Source organism: Belonocnema kinseyi, chromosome 1, assembly GCF_010883055.1.
Source record: "Belonocnema kinseyi isolate 2016_QV_RU_SX_M_011 chromosome 1, B_treatae_v1, whole genome shotgun sequence".
Lineage (NCBI taxonomy): Eukaryota > Metazoa > Arthropoda > Insecta > Hymenoptera > Cynipidae > Belonocnema > Belonocnema kinseyi.
The window spans coordinates 31,457,339-31,476,494 of record NC_046657.1 but is presented as its reverse complement, the minus strand read 5'-3'; the positions used below and the strand labels follow the sequence as shown (position 1 = coordinate 31,476,494).

Here is a 19,156-nt window from a genome sequence, read left to right as displayed (position 1 = left end):
TTTTTGTAGTCATACAAATATTAAAGTTACTTAACCTAAGTACTACTTCCAGTTCCTAAATTTAAACATTTTTTCACTATTTGTGGCGCTTAAATAGGATTTGCTGAAATTAAACTAATTTTTTCTTATTATGATGATCCTGCATTAAAACTGTTCAGAAAATAACAAAATGTCATTGAATTACTTAAGATTATAATAATCACGCAGAAATTGCGCAATTTTTCACTAAAGTTTCGAAATTTGATTTAGCAAACAGAAACGCGATAACGGTAAATTCGTATGCTTGGCCTAGTTCTAACTTTTATATCTACATATGGGCCAATTATTTTAATGACTCATTTTAAAATAATAAAATCGTTGTAAATACCTTTAAATAATTCCTGAAAGTCCTTTAAAATTCCTTGGAATCCTTTGAAATCTTTGAGAACTTTTGAAAATCCCTGAAATATCTCACACATACATATGGATACATTTTCTAGATTGCATTTTTGAGGTCCTGGGGTTCAGGTAACTAAATATTGTTTCTTAAACTGATTAATACAATATCAATATCTTACAAGGTCAAGCTTAATGCATGTAACCACATTAGCTAAACCGCTTACCGCATTAATCAGTATCACTTCAGTTGGAACAAAATGAGGTTCCTTTCTATTCTGGTTCTATCATTGGCAATTATCCTTAATTCTATTGGTGAATATAATACAATATTATATAATAATAGAATTATATATCTACATTTTTAAAAACGTTTTTAAGCTTTTGGCAAACATGAATTTCTCCAACTAAAAAAGTAATGTGGATGCGAAAATGCACTATGTTCAAAACTTTTTACAAAAATTAGTCAAAGAAGGCGGCGTTTTCTTATAAAAATGTGTAATAGATACAAAATTCACGAAATTTAAGTTAGACCAAAATCCAAATTAAAAATCCCATTTAACGTCCAATAATCAAATTGATGCAAAATCTTGTTAAACAAAACAAGAATCCAACGACCAAATTTGGACCATAAGGAATAAACGAAAACCAAAAAAAAACCCTATTGTAATCTGAAAAAAACAACAAAAAACAAAAAAAAATATATAAAAAAAAATAAAAAAAGAGGAAAGAAAAATGAGAAGGCAGCCAACCACATCCTCTTCCTTCTCTTTTCCTTTCTTTCGTCTTCGTTATTTTTATGACCATCAAATTACAATAAAATAAAAATAAAAAAAATAAATAAATAAATTTGCATTAACAATGTTTCGGTACTCGTACAGTACCCTTATCAAGGCAAGAAAATTTTAAGTATAGAAATTGACAGTACCCACGAACAGGTGTTCTCTCTTTGATACCTGAGAATCGAATGAGGGTCTGTAGGCCAATCTGTTGCAAACACAATATAAATATCTGTCACAATTACATCAGAAATAGAGAAAGTAAAATAAAAACAGAATTCATGAAACAGCTACGTTACTCATACAGAAATCGCCCGATTTCATACTTGATACCGATCTGGCCCCGACCGGGATTCCTGATCTGGCCCTGAACTGTAGAATTCTGTGGCCCAGATTTGGGCCAGACCAGGTCAGACCGATTTCCTACCCTAACGCCATCCCTATGCGCTCACAGAATTAGTGCTGATTATTGTTTTTTGATAGTGCAGTGAAATTGAAATATTATTCATTTATAATATTTTCTAAATGATTGAAAATGCCTAAGGCAAGTACGCCACGTGTTCGGAGGCACCGAACACTAACCAGTATACCTCGAAACCTGCGTGAGGAAAATGAAAGTAAGTAATTAAGCTCTGGGGCTAATTAAAACCTAACCTCAAATTAAGTGATCATCAATTAAATTATATTTTTTTTATCAATACGAATGAAATTATTATAGATGGAAATGTAAGTGATCCGGAAGTTAATACTATCCAACCCGTTCAATTGATGAATTTGGACGAAGCAGAAAATTTTAATCCACTTGAAAATGAATTTCCGGCTGATATCAACACAGTTTTAGGTAAAATCATTTTATCAGTGAAAAGTCAATCATTTTATCAATGTATTTATCATATTTTTTATATTGTTTTATGCTATTTTATCCATTTATATTAATTTTTTATTAATTTAATGTAGAGTTAAAATGATAAAATCTGTTATAAAATATGTTAACTAATAATAGTCAAAATAGGTAATCTCCAAAAATAGTGATCTTGTCATAATAGAATATGTGATAAAATCAAAAGCGCATTTCAGATTTTTTTAAATAGTAAATTCATTATCAAAATACATGAAGGACAGCTTTTCATAACATGAATTTCAGAATCAAGTAGTAGAATCAAAATACCAATCGATCAAGTGCTGCCAACAAGAGATCCTTACTCAACTGCGCATGCGTTACACTCGACGTCTAATTGGTTGCTATTTGCGCGCAGTTTAAAATGCTAAAATACATTATTTCTATTCTTTATCATAAATAATGGCATTTGTACTTTTAAAAATGCCATTAGATAGAAATTCATGAATCTTGATAAAAAAAAATAAAATTTAATTAAATAAATATTCTGTACACAATCTAAAGGATAATTTTAATTCACAGAATATGTATTTGATTAATTTTTACTATTATCAAGATTCATTGATATCGATGTGATGGACATTTTTATAAGTCGAAATGTCTTTATTCATAATAAACAATAAAAATAATATTTTTTAGCATCTTACACTGCGCGCGAATAGTAACTAACCAGATGCCGAGTGCGACGCATGTGTAGTGAAGCAAGAAGCTTTCGTTGGAAGCACTGCATAAATATTTATGAAAAAAGTATAATTTTTCCTGTGAATGCTCAACGTAAGTACGTAAAAATCCAATTTTTCTAATTCTGTCACCTTACTTTCATTCCTGCACTTGGCTATTGTGGTTCTTGTATATTAACATCATCTTTTCTTTCACTTCCCTACCGTAAATACTTGTAACAATTAAACCCCTAATATATATCTAATTTTCCGATGCTTAACATTTATTTTCGAATCATCTTAATTTTCGCCAGGAAAATTCGATGAAAATCCACAATCAGGTACTGATACTGTAAATTAAAAAATTCGAACTCTAAAGCTAAAAATTTTTCCATTTGCAAGAACAAAAAATAATCTACCAATTAAAGCACTCAAAATTAAACTCTTACATTTTAAACTTTTGAAATTGAATTGTAAGAGTTTTTTAATTAAAAAATGTTGTATTCAATTGCTCAGTAATTTAAAAGTAAAAAATGAAAGGCTCTAACACTTTTCAATTGAACAACTTCACATGAAATGCACATAAACTGCAAAATTTAGAATTTAAAAAAATAATGAGTTCAAAGAGTCAGATTCAATTCTAAAAATATAAATTCACGTTATCATTTTCAAAGGTGTAAATTAAAGAATCAATGAATTAAAAAAAATCTTTAATTATATTATTCTTAACGATTTTAAGCTAAACAAATTCACGTTATCATTTTCAAAGGTGTATAATACATTTACATTAATACATAATACATTATTTTTATCCTAAATACTTTAAGCATCCTTGTAAGGGTTCAAAATTTTATTTCAAAATCTTGAGAAATGTAGAAGTTGTTTTAAATTTATTCAACGTTAAACTTATTTTAATTTTTTTTTAGAATTTTTAAATATCTTTTAAAATGAAAAGAAAGTTCCCTATAACATTTAGAAACCCCTGGAAAATTAATGAAAATTCTTAAAATCTTCCACATTCTTTTTTAACAATCTTGGAGATCTTAAAATCTTTTTTAATATTATTTTTAAATAATATTCCAAACTGTAAAATTATTTTCAATTTTCCTTCGAATCGTACCAAGAAGTTTTTATTCTTTTGAAACTTTAAAATTATTTAAAGTCATTTCAAGCTTTTAATTAATTTTGAATCTTTTTAAAACATCGAAATGCGTCTTAAAATAATTTAATTTTTTCTATACAATTAATAAGTTTTCAATTGCTATTTGAACAACTAAATTCAACAATTTCACTTACAAATGTAACATTTTTTTAAAAAAGAATCATCAAAATTGAAACGTTCGAAGTTTCAAAGCTCTTCTAAATTTTAACCATTCAAGGGTTTCTATATTAAACAATTCAGTTTCAAATTGTTAATTTATAAATATTTTGTTTCAATTAATTCTTCTTAAATGAACCGTCAAATATTGCTACATATGAAATATTTGTTCTTTTTTCTTTAATTAAAAAATGTTTAATCGAATGCATAAAAAATTGATTATTTCAAACTGAAACAATATTTTTAATTTAAAGAAAGCCTTTAATTACAAATACATTATTATGAAGTTATTTTTAATTTAAAAATAGTTTGTAAAGTTTTAGGTAGACGTTTACATTATTCAATGACTAAGATTTCGAATTGAAACAGTTAATTTTTTCCACGTTAAAATCTGGAAAATTCTGAATCTTGAGCGGATTTCGAATCGTTTTGTAAAGTGAATTATTGTTCCCTTTTAATACCTAAATTACATATTCATTTTAAAAATAATTTATTTATAGTTACTGTTAATAAAATACAAATATTTTTTATACAAAATTCTCAACTTCAAAAGGTTTTAATTTTTAGTTTATTAAGTCTTCAAGACTGCATTTTGAAATTCTCTAAATTAAAAATAAAAACCTAAAATGAAAAATTGCTAAAGTAAACGATTTTCAAATTACGCATTGTGAGCTGAATGATGTCATCATTGAAATCGATAACAATTCAATTTATTATTTTAAAAAATTTTGAAATCGAACTTAGGCAGATTTGTTTGTCAAATATTTATAAAATTTCCGGTAAAAAAATAAAATCACTGCCGTTTCCCGGATTGTTAGTTATGGTCCAAATTTGGTCGTTGGATTCTTGTTTTGTTTAACAGTATTTTGCATTAATAGATACAAATTGAAGAAATTATGTCATGCAACATTTCAAAAATAAAATTACTGAAAAAAAGTTCCAAAATCTTCGGAGTACTTTGGCCGGATTGGACATTTTTTGCTCGAAAATTTTCTTGCATAAAAGGATAAGCTTTTTGACAATCACCCCAAGCTTAAAGAGTTTGATTTGCTATTTATTTTATATATAAATAAAAAATAGCAGTATTGTCTGAGGATTTTTAATTTGAGATTTGAGAAAATTAGCATTTAAAAAAAGCTTTGGATCAATTGTCAAAATGTAATTTGTCTTTCCTTGATAAAAGTTCGATAAGAATAGCACTTTTACAGTGATTTTCGTTATTCATATTGTACAATAAATGACTTCACCTCAAATCTCCACCTTTTTGAGCGATTATCTCTTAATTGCAACTTAAAACCTGTAATTTTTTCCACGATTGTAGAACGTTCAATTAATCTTGTCTTTAAAAACCATGTAAATTATTGCACTTGATAGTTTGTGCTTTCCCAAAAATTGATTACTACTAGGGATTAATTTTCCTATAAATTATTTATCTGGATTAATATTCTATTTCTTTTCACAGAATTAGGTTTGCAGTTCGATTGTTTACCTAATGGTGTACCTATTTCTGGCGTTCCTTGTGATCGATTTTCTTCTTTTGACAGACAAATTTCTCCTGATAGACCTCTTCCGGTTGCTGACTCTAAAATCCGAATCATATCAAGATCTTCTCCTGACAGGCATCCTTCTGCCAGTAATTCTCCTGCCAGGCGTCCTGCCAGCTCCATGATTCCTCCTACGAGACTGCCGTCTCCTGACGGATGTGGATGTGGACTTGAAAATCTTAGAATTATTCGGGTTATTTTCAAGAGGAATTCCGATCGAATATTCGAACCTCGAAGATACACTATTCCTCCTGACGATCCAATTAAAATCGCTACCTTATTGACCTCAAAAGAAATCAATGAAACTCCAGTAGGTTTACGCCGTACAATTATCTGGAACTATAGAGTAGAGTATCTAAACCATCACGTTCGGGAGTGAAAGAAGAGACTAAATAGTTATATTATCCTAATTCTGCAAGCTCTAATCCCCGCCACTGAAGAGGCTGCTACAGGGGCATGTTCAGTAGTGCTCCGTATCTTCCTTTGGAACACTGTTCCCAGTTCAAAATAATAATAAAATTTTAATCTATATTCCTCGAGGCATTTATTTTTAGTCAGTACCCTAGTCAGTGTTTTTTGGTGGCAAATAAAGAAGTTCCTTTATTACTCCCTTCGGGGAAATACACATGTCACGTAAAATGATTTTGGGGTGAAAGGAGGGAGGGGGCGGTCATAAAATCAAACTATTTTTGAGGGAAATAAAAAGACATTACGTAAGAAAAATGTTCACTAAAAGATAGTAAATGCAAATGTATTTAATTTAATCTGCTTTAATCTGACAGACAAAGCGCTTTTGTCAAATTCGGGAAAGACCAGCCAAGTCATTTTTACGAGAAAGTTCAAAGTGTCGACAAGTAAAGCTACGGAACTGTTACTCGCTCATTTTGATAAAATTTTGCGTAGAAATAGGGAAAATAATAGAAACTTTTTTTATATTGGTTAGGAAACAATTATAAGGGTAGAAAATACCCCTCGTATATCCCGGCGGACTGAAGGAACCAAATGGAGCCTCTGCAAAGTACCCGCAAAGACCCCATTCAATTCCTTTTTAAAAAACTCCAAAAACAGCAAAGTCGACTTTTAAATGTTTGGAATTCGGATTCTACGTTAAAATTTGCATTAGAAACTCATGGAGTAATCGCAACACTTTTTCTTGCAGCGTTAAAAACTTTAAAAAATGAAATACCTGTCTTTTTAATGGGCCGAAGGCGACTTCAAGTGCGTCTTCTTTTAGTAGTAGTTTATAAGCGTTCCGTCGGTAACTTTAAGAATTTTGTCTGGATGCTAGCGCCACACAGAGGAAATCTCGAACAACAACGCTGCCATGCAAGTGAGAAAGAATTTCATTTTTAAACTTCGGGCGCAACATACTACTTGAGTTATTATGGATGCGCTTGAAATCACCTTCAGCAAAAGTTTATGACATTTTTAGAATTTGTAACGCTGCAAAAAAGTATTGCGATTACTCCGTGAGTTTCTAAGAGAAAATTTAACGTAGAATCCGAATTTCAACAGTTTAAAGGTTGATCTTGCTGTTTCTTTTTAGTTTTGCATCAATTGAAGCTGGTTTTGGAATCTGGACATTAAATCTTTAATTCCAATTGTAAATTATATATAGAATTTTATTTAGAACAGATTATAGGTGGAGATCGTTTTTATTTTTTAGAGTATTTAATACAGAATAGAGAAAACACTCAAATAAGAACCCATGAAAATATCAAAGTTCTGGTGCAGCGGCGACTATTGGAGGGGCAAACGGGTTTCAACTCTCCCTAGAGGATCTCTTGTCCCGACCGATCACAGTGTAGGGGCAGGCATTTGTTTTTCTATGGCGTGGTTGACAAAATTTACACTAGATCGCGCGGAAATTGTTTTCCTGATATTCACGTTTCTTTCCTGTATCGTGGAACATTCTTCCTCGCGCTTCTAACGGCAGCCAGAGATTATCGCCAATAATCTGTTCTGACCAAATGTCCATATACTTTAAAATTTTGATTAAATGTTTAAATAATCTTCGAACCAATAATCAAACAAGTTGAATATACTTTATACATAAACACATCTTCAATATCTTACTAGTTTAACAGTAAGTTCCTATAACGTGATTAGTGATTATGAATCCTAAGAATAGCTTGAAACTCTTAACAAGGAATTTCGATGTGCCTCAATACAATATAGAATATTTGATAACTGAAGAGCAAAAGACTTTTAGTTCAAAAATAAGAAGTCTTGATAAAAGATTTTATCGGAAATACTTTGTTCATTTTTTTTTCTTTTTACCGGATTTCGCCTAGTTTTCGGTCAACTACTTTCTTTTAAATACTATTTTGACTCTAATACGACATTTTCTACATGTCACTGGTATCCTTTCTTTCGTATTTGGCATTTTCTTACGTATTTCCTCATTATTATGTAAACACGTTATTGGACAACTGTGAATTTTTAGCACAAAGTTAATTTTGAACCAAAAAGATGAACCTTCAACTAATAAAGCGAATTTTTAACAAAGTACATCAACTTTTAACCAATTAGTTAACTTACTCAAAAAGATAAGTTTTGATTAAAAAATAAATAATTAAAAAAAAAGGATTCCAAAAAAATAAGTAAAATTTGTAAGTAAAAAAAATTTTTAAACAAAATATTGGATCTTCTATCAAAAAAATTAATTTCTTATCCAATAATTAAATTTTCAGCAAAATAGTTACATTTTGAACAAAACACATGAATTTTCAACCAAGAAGATTAAATCTCTGTAAAACAAGATACATTTTTGATAAAAAATGTCATAGTTTTTCTTTAAAAAAAAAATCAATTTTCTATTTAAAAAAATATTTTTAATCAAAGAAATGAATTTTCAACTGAAGAAGATAAATGCTAAACTAAACATGGAATAGTTAAATTTTTCGTCAACAAAATTTATGCTCAACAAAAAAAGAACAAATTTTCAATAGAACACTGCAATTTCTAAGCAATGTAACTTATTTTTAACTAAAATAATTAATCTTTAACCAGAAATGAATTTTTAACCTAATACTTGAATTTGAAGCCTATAAGATGAATTTTGCACAAAAAAGAGAGATTTTAAAAACAGATGAATTTTCAACCAAAGGATTAAATGTATATAAAGAAAATATATTTTCAACAAAAAATGGAATAATTAAATTTTCAGTAAACAAAATAAATTTTCAATAATAAAAATAATTTATGATCGAAGAAATAAATTTAAACAAATTATCAACCAAATTCTGAACTCGTAAATTAATTATGAACCTAATAGTTAAATTTTCCACTCAGGAAATAAATTTTCAACTGAAACGACGAATTAGTCACCAAGAAAATTGAAATTCTACGAAAAAAGACGACGTTTCAACAGAATTCGAAAATCTCCACCAAATAGCTGAATTTTAAAGAAGAGAATATGAATATTAAGCCAAACATGGAAAATTTAAATTACTAAAGCGACGAATCGTCAACCAAAAGCCACTTTTTAAATGTAAATAATGCAATGAAAATAGGGGAAAAATGGTTATCCTTCATTTATTGTAAAAAGACCATTTTTACTATTAATTAACAATGAAGTTACTTAATTGTGCTCGTTTCAAATATAAATTAAAATAAAGTAGTATAGATTAGGCACGTAAGGACGCGTGTTTTCACAAAGGTGATGTACGATATTTAATTTAATAGCAGTATGTTATGAGACTATAGGACTTTACTGGTACTTTCTCGCTACAATAAAGAAACTTCAGTTTTAAAAAAACGTTCAGCAAAAAAACGAATTTTTAACAAAATTAATTTTTTTATAAGAAGCTTAAATTTCTATCAAGAAAGACGAATTTACAACAAAATACATACTTTTTAAACTAAGCATCGAATAATTGGATTTATAGTTTAAAAAATGACTTTTCAACTAAAAATTTATTAGTTGAATTTTGAACCAAACAATTTGAATTTTGAATTTAAATTTGGAACAAAGTAGTTGAATCTTTAACCAAATAATTAGATTTTCCACCAAAGAAATGAATTTTTAACTGAAGAATATAAATGTTAACTAAACATGAATTAAAAAAATTTATTCTCAACAAAAAAGAAAATATATTTTTCACAGAAAATGTTCAATTTTGAAGCAAAGAAATTAATTTTCAGATAAAATAATTAATCGTCAACCAAAAAATGAATTATTATCAAAATAGTTGAATTTTTAACCCAAAAGATGAATTTTTTATGAAACAGATGAATTTTCAGCCAAGAAGATTGAAAGTCTATAAAAAAAGATACAATTCCAACAAAAACGGAATGTAGTTAAAATTTGTGTAATATATTTCTCAGTTTCATCATGCAAATAATTGTTATATTTTTCTTACTGTTAAACTTTAAAAATAAAATTTGGATATAAAAATAATAGTATATTACATCACGAGTAGAATTAGGCACGTGAAGATGCGCGTAACCCTACGAGTGATGCACGATATTTTAATTCGAAATAGGTATGTTATGAGGCTATAGGGCTTTACTGGAATGCTCTTTCTACAATAAAGAAACTCCAGTTTAAAAAAAAAATTATAGACAAAAATACGAATTTCGAATTTCGTTTTACGTTTATTAAAGCCATTCAGTTTTTAACTAACAAATATCAACTTTTCAAAAAAATATATTAATTGAGGTGTTAATTAAAAACTGCACAACGCGTACGTGGTTAGATGTTTACGGAAGTGCTTGGGGGCCACACCAAGGTCCCACATAAATAGAAAATACCTGTTTTTGACAATAGTTCAACTAGGTCAGAATTAGAGAACAGGGTCGAATATGTTCCAAACAGACGGAAAATATGTACTTATATAGGGACATATTTCCTCCGAGTCATATCTCATCCACTATAAATACAGAAAGTGTAAAATCCAACTCAACAGGGTTAAGTGCATTTAAATAAGTGACCAGTGAAGAAAATTTCGCTTTATTATCCGGAGATGTAAGTAGATTAGAAATTTAATATTCTATCTCGTGGTGAGGAATTTTTCTGTTTCATATTTGCAGATTTAGAAAAAAATAGAGGTGGCTTGAGTTGTTTTCATTACGGAAACGTAATGAATAAATAATAAATATTTTTTGAATAATTGAAGATAAACTTTATTCTGAAAATATTTAAAAAAAAGTATTAGCTGTTTGAAAAGTTACGTAACCGAAAAGGACTCCTTTTAAAAAAAAATCTTGATTTTTCTAGAAAATATATGGACTTTCAACAAAACATTTTAATTTTAAACTAAAAAAAAAGTTTTTCAAACAATTGTTGCATTTTCGACTAAAGAGGATAAATTTTCAACCAAAAATTATATAGTTACATTTTCAATTTGAAAAATTAAATTTGTGTATAAAACTAATTTTCAACAAAATATTGCAATTTTCCGGCAAAGAGAGAAATTTTTAAATAAAATAATGCATTTTCAAACATAAAAATGTAATTTTGACAACTTATTTCAACTTTCAACAAAGTAGTTGGATTTTTAATTGAAAAAATTAATTTTCCATGCAGAAGAATAATTTTGAACCAACGACGACGAATTTTAAGAGAAATACAATAATTTGAAAAAAAAACTTATGGCAAACAAATAGTTTAATTTTCTGCCAAAGTATCAAAATTTTTAATTCCATAAGACAAATTTTAATAAAAACAGTTGAATTTTCAACCAAAAACATAAACATTGAATCAAGAAGATTAATTTTCAACCAAAAATGAAATAGTTGAATTCAAAAATTAAAACATTTTAAATTTTGTAAAAAAGTAACTTTTTCAAAAATGGCGAAATTTTCCATCAGAGACGAATTTTCAACTGCAATGATGAATCTATAACTAACAAATACATTTTTTACTATATAATTGAATTTTCAATAAAAAAGTTGAATCTACAACAAAATAAAAAATAATTTGAATTTGAAAAATAATTTAAATTATATTTTCCACCGAAGTAGATAATTTTTCACTAAATAATTGAATTGTCAACCAAAAACATGAATTTTTAATTGAGAAGATTAATTTTCTACCAAAGAGTCGAATTTTTAAAAGATACCTTAATTTTGAACCAAATAGTTGAATTTTCGCCCAAAAAGATTAATTTTCAGAAAAATATTTAAATTTTCTACTAAAAAAGATGAAATTAAAAAAAATTGAATAGCTAATTTTTCAATTTAAAAAATTATATTTTTATTAAAAAATTAAATTTTTAAATAAACAGTGCATTTTTTAACCAAATAGTCGAATTTTCTATCAGAGTATTTAATTTCTCAACCAAAAAAGATTAATTTTCAACTAAAAATAGAACCTACATTTGAAATGTAAATGATCGATCTGAAACTGAAAAAGGTACATTTTCAATTAAAAATAAATTTTTAACTCAAAAACGATTTCTCGACAAAATAGTTAAATTTTCTACCAAAATAGACGAATTTTTAAACAAAATACATCATTTTACACAAAAAAGTTCATTTTCAAACGAAATGTTACACATTTTCTATCAAAGTACTTGAAATTTTACCCCAAAAAGACGAATTTTCCACAAACAAATTTAATTTTCAACAAACAAACAAAATTAAAAAAACAATTAATTTTCTATAAAGTAAATTGATTTTTAATCCTGAAATCGAATATTTAACCCAAAACATTAATTTGCAACCAAGAAGATTAATTTTTTAACAAAAAGTCAAATTTTAAACAAAATGCAAGAATTTTAAACAAAGTAGTGAAATTTTCAACTAAAAAATCAATTTGCAGCTAAATAGTTGAGTTTTCATATCCCGTCAATTCCTTCAATTTTTCTGAATTCTTCTCAGATTTCGAGAAATTGAGTAAATTCTCAAAATTCAGGAAATTTTTAGAATTAAAATAATTTAGATGTTTGAGGGATTTCCAAGGATTTTAAAATATTGCAAGGAATTCAGGAAATTAAGATGAATTCCAAGAATTTGTATGATATAGAAAATTTAGATAATTCGAATTTATCAGGGAACTTGGAAGAATTCAGAAGATTTTTAGGAACTTAGAAGAATCTAAAATGATTTAACGGAATTCAAAAGTATTCCAAGCAATTTCAAAAAGGAACAAGAACACATTCACTTAAAAAAAAAGTATTAAAATAATATTTCTCTGACACAAAAAAATTTTAGGGCAGAATATGGCGAAAGAAAGATTTTTTTAGTGCAAAGAAATATTTTGTTTGTGTCTAATAACTTGGTTTGTAAATTTAGTTCATTATTCCTTAAGTCAGTGTAGCCTGCATATTGAATAAATATCGAACGTTAGAACAACAAAAATATTTTCTTAGTTCAACGAATATTGCAGAGTGTTGAGTAAACATTTATTTATGTTTACTCAACACTCTGCAATATTCGTTGAACTAAGAAAATATTTTTGTTGTTCTAACGTTCGATATTTATTCAATATGCGGGCGACACTGACTTAAGGAATAATGAACTAAATTTACAAACCAAGTTATTAGTTCAAGGAAATTGAATATTACATCAAAAAGAACGAGAATTCTTTGAAAAAGGCAATTCTGACCTAAAAAGATATTTATTTGATACAAAAACATTTAAAGTAGACTTAATGAATTTTGTTTTCTATTTTTAGTTCAATAAATGAACGCTTTTTAAAAATAAGCTATGCCTGAATAATACTTTGATTAAATTAGTCAGCATATTTAAACTATTATTTTTTTGTAAACATGCACAAAGGTGTTATGTCTAAATTTATCCTGTTGTTTCTTAACTGACTTGTAAAAAAATACTCGATCGTATGAATGAAATACATTTAGAACCAGCAATGAGGAATAATTTTCTGTAATGTAAAACTTATTCTTTATTGCAGGTTCAAATTTGAGTTCTTTAAAATACTTTTCAAACAAAACCGTTGAATGTTAAAGACGGTCAATTTTAAAATAACACCTTCGTGCATGTTTCCGAAAAATAATAGTTCAAATGAATATTTAATTTTATGAAGGATCGGTTAAGAAAAATATACGAAAAGTATTTTTAATGTAGCGTTTTTATTTAATAAAAAAAAAACTAATTGAGAATAAAATTCCATGCGATAAGAAGAATACTTTCGAAGCACCTTTTACAAGCGTAGCGTTATGCAAATAATTTTTCGATAAGATTTCGGAGAACAGGTTTAACTTCTTCAAACAAGTTTTCAGATATTTTTTTTCTTATTCTAAAATCACATTTGACACCTGTCATGGTATCTCGAGTACTGCCTAATTTAAAATCAGGCAATAACTTGCATATTTAGTATGAGTTGTAAATACCACTTAGAACAATATTGTAAGTTAGAGATTTTTTCGAACAAATTTTTTGTTATAATATTCGTGAAGTGCGCAGGAAGCCCACTGGCAGCTGATGGCGTTGATAGCTCAACCCTACTTGATCGTATTATGAAAATGCACTGTCGGTGAAAGTCACATCACTTTTGGAGGGAATTTCAAATTAGAATGAAAAAAGCAATTTGTCTTTCTCTTTTTGTAATTTTTTATTGAATGTCTTATTCGCTTTCAGGATAGGAAAAGTGTGGCAAGTGATAAAAGGATGCCGCTGTAAACTCGCTGATAATAATCTATAATAATTTTGCTATTAAACAAAAATTATTCATTAAATTATTTACATATCTTGTTGTTTTGTAATATGCAAACCACGTAGGGGAATAGGGCATTACGTAGAATAACATAAATAAGTTAATAAGCATTTAAAAAAGTAAAGCACAAAAACCATTCTTCATTCTAATTTAAAAATTCCCGCCAAGACAGACGCAACTTTTACCGACAGTAAATTTTGTAATACGATCAAGTACAGTTTTGTCTCTTAGCGCCATCAGCTGTCAGTCGGCTTCCTGCGTACTTCACATCGTTTCCCACTATTGCCACCGCGAAAGCCCTTCCGGGGTCTATTCAATTTTCAAAGTGCTATAAATTCTTTCGTTCTTGTTTTTTCATAATTATATTACCTCTTTAAAAAAACGATATAATAATATATAATTTTTCAATTTGAAGTTGAAAGAAATATTGAACACAATTAAACTATTACAGTATTTAAATTGAAATTCTGCGTCAGGATTATTCGTGATGTATACTCGAAATATGTGGATGACTGTTCGTAATTGTTAAAGATCAGCCAGTGTACTTAGCGTTAAAAAAAATCCAGAATTTTATGCCCAAAAATACGTTTTTTAGTGATTGCTTTATTACTGTAAAAAATCACAAAGCTATGTTCGATTTTTTAAATTAGAATTGGTTGAATTTGACAAAAATATCCAATTTTAGGTTAATATAAGTTTACTTTGTTTTTAATAAAAAAAATTTTCAAACTTCATGAATCTTCAACCTAAATTAAAAAAATGGAATATTAAAGAAAAAAGATTAAATTTGAACGAGAAATAGTTTCATCTTCGACGAAAGAATTGAATTTTGGAGAATACCGTTTAATTCTAAACAAAAAAGGAGAATTTTAAATCCAAAAAGACAATTTTTTTGTGCAAATAGACAAATATTCAACAAAACAGTTATAACAGGTAACTAAACAAGATCACTTTTCTACAAAAAACGGAAATGATACATTTTCAGGTAAAAAAGAATTTTAAATAAAAAAAGAATTTTTAACAATATAGTTCAATTTTCAACCTTCAATCAAAGAAATAAATGTTACACAAAGTGTTTCAACCTTTACCTGAGTAGTTTTATTATTAATTTAAAAAATCAGGTTTCAGATAAATTTAAATTGGGATAGTTAAATTTATAATTGAAAACATTAATTTTCAGCATAAAAAACGAATTTTTAACGAAAAAGATGAATTCTTAACTATAATCATAAATTTTGAAGGAAAAAGATTTTTAAAAATATTTCCTTCAAACTTTCCCCAAATAATTGAATTTTCTACCAGAAAAGAGAAATTTTGAATGAATAAAAGATAAGGGGATATTTCAAGCAAAACGAACGAATTTTAATATAATGATTAAATTTTTAAACAAATAATATAATTCTTAGCTGACAGTATAATTACCAGGAAGATGCAACTGAAAAAATAAAAATACAAGGCAAATAAATTACTAACAAAAGTATGATATTAGGTTATCACCAAACTTCATTTTCCCAATTCCCTAAATTTAGTCGGACCAATTTTCGATTTTTCCTGATCATTGATATTCAAATTCTTAATATTCTAGCATTTTAATATAGAATTTTCTATAACCGGAGTAAAACAATCTCACATCAAAATTAAAAATGTTCAAATTGATTATAGTTGACAGTTGTTTAATAAGCCTGTTATAATAATTAAACTTTTTTATAAAATTTTTGTTTAAGTTGAACAAAATTAGCAAGGTTGAGATATTTTCGATTGTATCTTCTAAATTTCTGCTGCAGTAAAATAAACAATGTATTAGTAGAAAGGTATGTTTTTCTACTGAAAAGAAAATTTTTAAGGGTGGATTTTTGAATTATTCCAAATGAAACCTTCTAAAAAGTGGTTCAGCATTTAATTTAAATATTCTAAACCTAAATTCATTGGGTTATTTTTTTTAAAAGAAATGAATTCCTTAAGTAAATTATCTTACATTCCCACATCCAGACATATGTTTTAATGAAAAAATGGAGCCCAAAATTTTTTTTTGCATTGTACGAGTTTGTTGCCTTTAATCAATATATTAATATGATTAATTACTATGTAAAGAAGATAACAATAATAGATAATTTTTTTTTATAACAATACATATTTTATTTATCACCAATAAAAAATACAGATATATAGTAATGGTAGAAGTCCATATCATAAAGTATAGAGTTATACGTTTAAAATTCGTACCACTTATTATTATCCGTAGAAATTATTTACCCCCTAATTTTCACTTCGGAAAACGATTATGATGAATTATTTTTATTCGGACTGCAACTTTTTGTTAAAATTTATTCTTTTTTTTTGTGTGTGGATTTTCATGTCAGGTTAGTGAGGTTATATAGACGCCCTTCACATTGTTGCTACAAGAACAATTGTATTCGCTATTATTGTAATTACGTTGTCGGGTTCGCTATTAGAAGTCCAAAAAGTCAAAATCGTTTATTTGTAATTGTACTGTTGTTGCAACCACTAACATTAGAGTAATGTGGCATTTTCATTAAAAATCGTTACGAGGAAACCTCTATACAATAGATTTTTAGCTATCAGAGAAGACGCATTATAGAAACTAAACTTCTCGTTAAAACCCCGAAATTTTTTCCAGAAGCGGCAGAGTGCGCTAGTGTTCAGTGTACGCTCACCTTCCATTCTCTATAAAACTCTCTAGGCGCCCAAACCGGAGACGAATTACAAAAACATAGCGCGAGTTTCAAAAAGAAAACAGTCAGATCACTGTCAGTTCACAGGAATGACGCGCGATAATTTTCAAAGCAAAATAAAAAATTGCGTATTTTTATGGCTACAAAAGGAGAGCGAAATTGCATTTTGAGTCAGTGAAGGCACACACTAGAGTTTTCGATAATAAAATCATGAATTCTGTAGAAGCGGGTGGAATTATTTTGGTGTAAAATGACATGCAAACCACGTCACGCTTATCATTAAAAACATCAACTCACCAATCTGCTATGAATTTCTCTTTCTATCTTTGTCAATCACGATCTCTCTCAAACGCTGTGAAAATACTGATAAATGCACAAATCGCCCTCTTTTTTATCTCTAATGTCAAACCGTGCTTACTGAACCCTCATTTGTAGCTTATCCAACGGTTCGCAGGCACCGCTCATAAGGCGTGCTTTTTCATTTTTATATCTAGGCATAAAAACACGCTATTTTTATTATTACGCTCTGATAATGTACTTTGGATGTGTTTATTTTTAAGGAAGAGACTTATATTACCAGACAACCTATTTTATTAGTTAAAATCGTTAATTGTTTGAATAGATAAAAACAGATTATGGTTAAAGTATATTGTTCTTGAATTTTACCATTTATTATTTTTTTATTTAGAAAAATGAAAATATTTTTTGCACTATGCGTTACAACGCTTTTTCTGTGCACCGTCAAGAGCCACCACAGTTGGTGGCAATCTATGTCACTATATCAAATTTACCCCAGAAGCTTCATGGATAGTGACGGCGATGGAAATGGTGATCTAAGAGGTAAACCTAATTTTAAAGACAAAGTAACCCCCGTAAATACGTAACCTTATTTTGATTGCTAAATTGCTTAATTTTTATTCAAACTTCTCAGGCATCATTAATAAATTGGATTATTTAGCAGACTTAAAAGTCGATGCTTTTTGGTTAACCCCTATATACAAGAGTCCGATGGTGGACAATGGATACGATGCATCTAATTTCACCGGAATTAATTACATGTTTGGAACCATGCAAGACTTTGAGAACCTCGTTAAGAGAGCTCATGATTATTCAATGAAAGTTCTCATGGACTGTATACCTACTTACAGCTCTGACCAACACGAATGGTTTCAAAAAAGCGTTGCTGGTGTTGAACCTTACACTGATTATTATGTGTGGAAAGAAGGGCAAAAAGATGACGGAACTATGCAACCACCTAATAACTGGGTAAGGATTTTAGTCGCTACTAAAGTTCCTGGTTAATGTAGAGAATACAGTGAAACTCGCGATAGTCGCGCTATGTCCGGGTTTGACTGTATTTATGACACTATTAGCACAAAGAAACTACTAGCCAGTATTCATTCTAGTAAAGATTTGCATTTATTTTAATACTTTTGTGTCATTTCAATCCACAGACTGACCTCATAATTCTGTTTTTCTGTTTACTCCAGAGAAGTGTATTTAATGGATCAGCGTGGACTTGGAATGATAAAAGACAAGCTTTCTACTTACACCAGTTCACCCCTTCACAGCCTGATTTGAATTACAGAAATAAGGACCTTGTTGAGGAGATGAAGGTTATTATAAACTCACAATTCATAATACATTAATTTCAGATAGTGAAATATATTTCTAGTTTTGAAACAAATATTTTAAAATTTTAAATGCAAATTTTCAAATGTGCAACTATAAAACACGCGAATCCTGGCGCACCGAATGAACGGAAAGGATACGCAACTGCATACCCTTATACTATCCAAGTAATATCCCTTCCGTATCATGGAAAAAAAACCTAAACAAAAATAGCAAGATGGGCATTTTACTTTTTTCAATTCGGATTCTACGTTAAATTTGCCATTAAAATGTCACGAAGTAATTGCAATAGTTTCTTTTTGCAGCGTTAAAAATTAAAAAAAAAGTCATTACTGCTTCTGAAGGCGACTTTAAGCGCATCCACAGTCGCTTAAGTAGGATTCTGCTATTGAAAGAAGATGCGCTTGAAGTCGCCTTCAGCATATGTTATTGGCAGGTATTGTTTATTTTCAAAAGATGCAAAAACATCTATTGAAATTATTCCTTGAACTTCTCACATGTGGCATATTACGTGGATCACGTAGTTCACGACGTCAGAATTTTCAATGGGGTATATAGAGGTGCGATTCGTATAGCCGTTATATATCCCATAAGATGCTGAAAAGTTTAGCACAGAAAAGTACAAATGACTACATAAA

At 28.4% G+C, this 19,156-nt stretch overlaps 1 protein-coding gene across 1 annotated transcript in view; it reads left to right on the top strand.

The window, feature by feature from the left end:
- The first annotated feature begins 17,578 nt into the window (after positions 1-17,578).
- LOC117177365 (alpha-glucosidase-like) overlaps positions 17,579-19,156 on the top strand; it is a 2,789-nt gene continuing 1,211 nt past the window's right edge. Inside the window, exons 1-4 of the mRNA XM_033368005.1 lie at positions 17,579-17,726; positions 17,818-18,152; positions 18,377-18,502; positions 18,975-19,050. Of these exons, the coding sequence (XP_033223896.1) occupies positions 17,579-17,726; positions 17,818-18,152; positions 18,377-18,502; positions 18,975-19,050 (685 nt within the window). The remainder of the gene's footprint in view (positions 17,727-17,817; positions 18,153-18,376; positions 18,503-18,974; positions 19,051-19,156) is intronic.